Below are 7,462 nucleotides of genomic sequence, written 5' to 3' on the forward strand. Positions count from 1 at the left end.
CAGACTTCCCAGTGTCTTCTCTCAGTTTTTTCTCACACATCTCCAGGTGGCAGATGTCAGATGTGATTACTCACACAAAGCTTTAAGATTTTAGGTTCTGAATCAGCTTGATCAGAAAACTTTAATTTATACTCGGGGCATGTGCCCTGACATTTATTAGAACAACAACACTCTCTCACACTGCAGCGTGCCAGCCTCTTGATGCATCAGAAGCTCTCAGAAATCTTTATAGATGCAGGCTATTCCATTTAGAGTTCCACAGGGAATTCTAATAATTTTTTTTACACTAAGTTGTTCTCAGTCTAGACTTATTATAGTACCAGCTGAAGCCCCATAAACTTATCCATTTCTTCTATCTAAACTCAATGTCAGTCTTTTCCAGTTCTTTACTGCTTTGCAAAAGGCTGTGCTTGTTATAGCAAAAACTCTGATATGCTCACAAACACAGACACACACACACCCCCCACCCCCTTATCTCAAGTTCACTAGAGCCAGGGCTTGGATTGCTGGGGGGGAAATTCTTGGAATTCCTTTAATTCGATTTACCACAGTTAAACATAAATCACCATAGTTCTTCTGAGTTGCAAACAAGATTTTAAAATCCCCGCAAACCAAGCACCACTATACGGGGGAAGAACCACACAAAATCCCTGGGAAAGAGCATATCTCTCGAAGTGCTCACTTTCTCAACACAACACAGCATACAATAAAATAATCCAGCATTTACTCACATCAGCTTTCTCTGGACACAATCAAAATAACAGCACACAGTAAAAATTCCAGAGATTAAGCCCAAACTCCAGGGCAGAGAAATTCCCTGAGCTCGTACTCACGGTTAAAATGTGTCAAATCTACACAAATCACCACATTTAAACACAATAAATACCCTCACTACCGTCTAACGTCTCTCCACTTGTTCCACTTCACCGCGGGGCACTCCCGGCCCCCCCGCAGCCTGCCTCAGCCGGCGCCTCATGCTTCAGCTGCTTCAGACACAGGTAAAACTCACCCCACTCACAAGCTCGCACGATTACAGACACATATTGACATTAATCACACAATGCATTAACCATATGATGATACAGTGTCCGGACACCACACACACACGCTCTCACTCCTGCTCTATCAGGAGTGATTTCTTACGCACAAAACACACACACTCGCCCATCAGGAGTGATTTCTTAGCCGCTCCATCGGCAGAGATACACACACACACACTCCCGCCCTATCAGGAGTGTGCTTTTTCCACGCACAGGGTCCACTCCACCCCCAGGGCTGCCCTATCAGCCCGGTGAGACCCCCTCCCCCGCTGGCCGCTTCTCTCTCTGCCGCACTATCGCACCCCTAAAGACTCTGAAATAGGAAATGATACCTCTAGGGGATTATGTTATCAAAAGGCAGTAACAAAGATTTTCTCACATCGTTCCTGTGGGTATTAGACAGCCAAAGCAGTCCACCTTTTAAAAAAATAACAATCTTTTCCTCATGTTTTTGAACTTGTATCTCTTAGGCATCACCTCAATGTATTTCCTGGGGGCAGTTAGGGGAAATACTTTAAAACTATCTGGAAATAAAACAGCAGATTAAAAAAACTGAGTTATTTAATATGTCATATGGAGATGAGCGCAAGGTAAAAATAGGAGCTATAGGGCTTATCTTGCTTAAATTCAGAATTTTAGAGGAAAAAATTTTAGGCTCTTGAATGACTTCATATATGGGTACATTCTGGTTTTGAAAATAGTATCTAAATCCTAGTCTAAATGCATTCTGTAAATAACCACAACCCAATACATCATATATTTTGGTTGTGTGGTGCAGTAACACAAAACAGGTAGACATGTTTAGTTTGCAATGCTTTTATTAGAATAAATAGAAGGACAATTGACATTCACAAAATCAATGACATATCATGGGAGTGAAGATGGGAAATTGTATCAGTCAGGAAGGTGGTGTGTTTGGAGATGGTGATTTAAGAAGAAATGAGAAACTTTCTGTATGCCACCTCTGAACAAGACCTTAGCCTTACAGTATGTGCAGCACAAAGAAGCACAAATGCATTACTCAAAGAAGAATGATTGCTGAAATTAAGAATTTCGTTTGCAAGTTGTCCGGGCATCAATTTAAGGATGGTTGCACAGCAAGATCAACAGAAAGGAACAGGATTATTTTAATAGCTGTGTTTATTTCCTGTAGAAAAACCAGACTCTCAATATCAGTGTCAGAATTTCTCACAAGAATAAAAACAGTGGTCCTGAATCCTAAGTTATTCAATCACGATGTTAAGCTATCTCTTGAAGTTCTTATTTATTCCTGGATATAAGTCCTAGGTACAACTTGTGTAAGCAGAAATATCAGCACCCAAAGATCTGAAAAGTCACACACTTCTTCAGGAATATCTCCCTAGATACTGAAGGCTTTCCACTTAGTGAAGAGATAATATTATACTACAATACTAGAGTAAAGGGGATCTGTTTCTTAGGGGTAGGCAAGCATTATTTCCAGCCCTTTTTCTCCTTAGGGAGAACAATATCTACCAAAGAGGAGTATCATGTCACTTGGATTGTGTTTGATCAAGAAAAGGAATGGGTGGTCAGCCCTAAACTCTTCAAACTCAGAGGAATGTTGGATGTCTCCAGTCACAACCTCTGAGCCACCTGCCTCAGTGCCCTCTTCAGTGACTTCCATGTATGCCTCGTGGACAGCCGCAGATACCCTCAGGCTCTCTGCTGTAGAGATGCCAGAGAGGTTGGCCGAGGGGCTGAACAGGTCGGTCATACCCAAGGATGTCAGGACAGATGTGAAGTTATATTTCTCCTCAATCTTCATGCGTGGGAGGTACACTTTCACCTTCTTCTTTTCCATCACCCTGGGACTGGTCCATTCCAGGAGTTTATCATAGCTGATTTTGTTCTCAAGCTGCAAAGAGAAGCAGGGAAGTAAATGTCTGAGACAAAAGTTAAGTTGAATGCTTTCTTGGAATACTTTCTTCATCACTTTGATTTTTTATTTCCCCTAGGACAAACTTTTCTTCTTTAACAAACATTTGAAACTACCCACAGTGATAAAAGTCCTGCTACCTTGCCTGCCTCTGATACCTGATGGAGATTGGTGCATATAGCAGCATTCTCTTCTGGAGGACTGCAGCAGCACTACACTGCTTTACCTACATTTTATAAAACTGAGCTCAGGACTCTCCTAAGAGGCTCTGCCTCAACACCTGGGCAGATTTTGTGCTCCCCTGCCTGCCCAGCACACCCATGGGGTGGGCAGCTGCAATGTCCATGGGCAGCAAAAGGTCCGACAGTAGCCAAGCTCCACTGAAGTCACAGCCCTTCTGCTTGCCCTGCCAGGGCCATACCTGTGCCAGGCCAGAGATGTCATCAGGCAGCAGCACCAACAGGCTCAGCTCTCCACTGGTGTACGGAAGCTCCAGGACCTTGATTTTGTCTTCAGCCACTCTTCCCACTCTGAAGGTGCTGTTCTGACGCATCATTTGCACAGGTCTGCTCTCTTGCTGCAAAAACAAAAATGTGAGATGATGTGATGTGGGAGCAATCTTTTTCTTCGGTCAGACAAATGTACAGGGCCTTTGAAAGGACAGGACTCAATCTTCAACCATGCTGCCTTTGGAAAAGAGCTGTATCTCTATTTTCCTCTCTTGCTTGCTTGTGTGTCCTGAAAGCCTGGTCAGACACAGATCTTGTGAACACTACTTGGCTTTAGGCCCACTCACGGACAATGATGGACTCAGAAAAAGCACCCAACCTGTGACAGATATTTGTAGCACCCAGACTCCTGCCTGTGTGAGCCAGCAGCTGCCCTGGCCAGAGGTATGTCCATGCCCTCCTACCTCAGTCACGTTGAAAGGCTCTTCCCGAGTGTATTCTTCCTTAAATGCCATTTTCCATATCCCTTTGAAGTAAATGACATTCACAAAGACCAGAGCAGTATTGAGGTCAACAGAGTCTGACACCAGGAAGTCTTGGATCCGTCCTTTAAGAAAGAGACAGGGCAGAGAGGTAAGATACAGCTCCTCTGCACAAATCTCTGTGATGTTGGGGTGAGGGTGGGGGTTCCTGCTTTGTGGAGTTTCATTTTCATAGCAATAAGCAACCTGTGCTTGCTTGACCCACCTTTTCTAGAGGTTATGAGGAGAGGAAGACAAGAATATATGTTATGGTAGGTGAGGGAAAATGCCTGCTACCAATTTTTAAGTCCTTACCATTTGTCTCTTTCTCCACCCAGGAATTGATGAGCTGTCTTGCTTCCTCTGCAGCTGTTTTGAAGTCAACTTCTTCCAGCTCTGCTTTGTAGAATTTCTTTGCACACTTTATGTATTCCTATAAGAAAAAGGGTTACAGTTGTCAGACTGATGAGGACTTGGAATTATACAGATGTCTAAAGCAAGATTGTGAAAGAAAGCAGAATGGTTTAAGGAACAGTGAATGTTTACTCCTGGGTTTGAGCATCAGACATTGAACATGTCAGCCACATCTGTCTTCCTGTAACTGAATCTTAAAGCCGTACAAGGACTGCTTCACATATATAGGTCTGCACTTTTTGATAAGACAGGGTTCCAAGTTAAAATTTTGATGTATCTCCTTCATTTTACCAAAACAGTTTCACTTTAACAAACATTTCTGAAGACAGACAATGTTTGTCTCCTTCTCTTTGTGTTCACTCTTTAGGGTTTTGAATATGGTGTTCTCACATTCTTATATTTCAAAAGCAAAGCTTCCTTTCACTAGGAAAACTGAAAATTTCAGTTTTCAATATTTCAAGTAATAAGGTTTATTAAATTTCTCTTAAAATTTACATTTTTCATCACATGCCATTTTTCTAGTAAATTAACAGCAATCTTGATTACTCCCTGTGATATGCAATATAGGCATATTTTATGCCATTATATCTTTTGCTTTCATCTAACAGGCACAGAAAAGTCCAAACTCATCCTGTACCAGTTCCCCTCATGGCTCACCTCTTCATCAACAGAGCAGGCTACTGTTGGTGGTGCATCTCTAGGGCAGTCACAGGGCATTTACAGGAAATTTCGTGGAAGTCATGTCATAGTATAACTCACCTGAAGAATAGGGTATGTTTTTTCAATATAGAGTCTGTCAGCAATCCTGAGTGAGTTAGTAGCATTTTGCCTCCTGATGTCTGAGAGGAGGTCCTTGAAGGTTTTGTGGATGTACTCAGCAGTGCCACACTGAGGTGATGACATGAAAAAAGAAGATAAATTGCATAAGGAAATAAGATCCTAAAGTCTGGTCCCTTTCAGTTAAGAGTGATGCTACAGGGCTGTCTTCCCCCACAGACTGTCATCTTTGGGACAGCTAGTGCTGTGGTGGTGGTGCATGAATGGGCAAGTTCATCCTTGTCAAGACAAATCCCTTGAAATGTGCTTTTTAAAAGATGCAGTTGAGTTCCTGTCACTGAGACTTCTGGGCTCTTCTCTGCCCAGCATCTTCCTGCCCAGCTGGAAATTGAACTGCTGTACCCTGAGCCCTCTTCGCTCATCCCCCAGCAGCACCTGCCTGGAAAGACACCCTGGTGCCCAAAGCATTCTCCCCACACCCTTACTTGTTCTGGTGCAAGATAAGCAACCTGCTGTCTTTCTATGTTTGTTTAAAAACAGGTGAATCAGACCCTCCTTCCCTCCCTCCACAGATCCCCTTGGTTTGAGGCCATTACTGTAGTTTTTGTCAGGGTCTGAAACTGCCAGGAGGGGAGGCAGAAAAGTTCTACTTTTATTCTGAGGAGAAAATAAGACAGAAGGAAGAGTAAATTATTTCTCTACCTGGGAGTCAGAAATGTCTGTATCTCCTGTAACATTATCAAAGTGAAGAACCTGCAAGAGAAAATACCAGTGGTAGAAATGAGAAGCATGACCAAAAACAATGTGAATTTGAGATTTACACATGTTGCTTGTGTAAAAAAACTTGTTAGCTCAGAAAAAAAAAATAAAAAAGATTATGAGAAAATAGATTAACTAAAAATTCACAGGCAAGCTTGCAACTGGTCTATGCCCTCTGTGACCTTCTTGGAAACTGTCAATACTATTCTTTGCTTTGTCTTGGTTCTTGTGCATTGAAACAGGTGAAAACCTCGTCAGTGGGTATTTTTCAGTGATGTTACTTAGAAGGAACAAGTAGCATAAGTAGAGGTGACTTTACACCTGTGTAAGTGACTTACCTTCTGCATCTGGGATTGAGTCCTACCCCTTGCTCCCATATAGACCAGGGCCAGGGTTGAAAGCATGCTCAGGGAGGAAAAGAGCACGTTGTCATTGCTGCGGTGCAATCTCACCTCTTTGAATACATCAAAACAAAATTCTGCATTTGCTGCACTGATGGAGCCCATTGTGAAATCTCTGTTGTCTGAAAAAAAACAGAAAGTTGTCTGACTTACTGTGGTGAAATAGGTCAATTGTAATGCAAAAAATTCAGTGCACATAAACCCCAAACAGAGTTTTTTCAGCAAACAGAATCCAGTGGTGTGGATTCAAAAGGCAGATATGGTTTTGGATTCATGAGCCAAGTGTTGGACATCTGCCAGCTGTGCATAGGCTGGTGAAAGAAGAAAACACAGACTAGAAAAAGCAGTGTGCAGCTGCTAGAGAACAAAATCCAGGGTACTCTACCATATGTATCACAGTCCCTATCAAATCAACATGTTCATGTGACCGTCATCTCCTAATGTGAGATAATTTGAACAACAATGCATCTAACTGTTCCCCTGATAGAATAGATACTCATTCTCTCACTACATTGAACTGATTGTATAGGTGATATAAGGTAGATTTTTTTATTATTTACCTATTCTACTTACTGTTATATTTTAGGCTTTAAACTCTGTTTTTGTTCCTGGAGAAGAAACAGATTCATTAAGCAAATGCTTGGGGGGGGTGGAAGAGGGGTTTATTGTCATTTGTCTTTGAAAATGTAGCTATTAAAGATAACACAGAACTGTAGAATGATAGGATCTTTTGAACATTCAGCACTCCTTAGTTTCATTCAGAGAATATCTTACATAACACATAGAATTTAAAAAAATTCAATTTTGTCTTTTAATACTAAATGAAAAATTAAAGCAATAGAGGAAGAAGGGAGAAAGTCTGTTGTAACTTATCACCAGCTTTTCAGTGTGGAAGAGTTAGTAAAAAAGGTACAGTTCATAAATACAAATACTTTGACTTTATGCATGCAAGACTGTGAAACAGCAAAATAATAGAGAAGATTCATCTGAAGGCAGGTAAGGTTTCTGCAGAAGGCATCCTGCGATAATTAGTTTCTTCAACTGATACTGAAGGCCACAAACATGAGGTTACATCAAAACAGTTATAAGTATTGTAAAAGACAATTCAATTGTTTTTATCTTGCAGATTAGAACTTAAACCATAATTGAAAGAAATGCTTACCTTATCAGATTCACCAGGGAAAGGTAGAGCACAGCTTCTCAG

The 7,462-nt window shown here is 41.5% G+C and overlaps 1 protein-coding gene across 1 annotated transcript; it reads right to left on the bottom strand.

The window, feature by feature from the left end:
- Window positions 1–2,514: 2,514 nt before the first annotated feature.
- On the bottom strand, window positions 2,515–7,462 carry LOC115901382 (ovalbumin-related protein Y-like). Its single transcript, XM_030944009.1, has 8 exons — window positions 7,421–7,462; window positions 6,196–6,380; window positions 5,801–5,851; window positions 5,081–5,209; window positions 4,223–4,340; window positions 3,851–3,993; window positions 3,359–3,514; window positions 2,515–2,916 (listed from the first exon to the last, which is right to left on the bottom strand). The coding sequence occupies exons 2-8, from the start codon at window positions 6,361–6,363 to the stop codon at window positions 2,515–2,517; spliced, it is 1,167 nt and encodes a 388-aa protein (XP_030799869.1). The 5' UTR covers window positions 6,364–6,380; window positions 7,421–7,462.

The sequence above is a fragment of the Camarhynchus parvulus genome, chromosome 2, assembly GCF_901933205.1.
Source record: "Camarhynchus parvulus chromosome 2, STF_HiC, whole genome shotgun sequence".
NCBI classification, from domain to species: domain Eukaryota; kingdom Metazoa; phylum Chordata; class Aves; order Passeriformes; family Thraupidae; genus Camarhynchus; species Camarhynchus parvulus.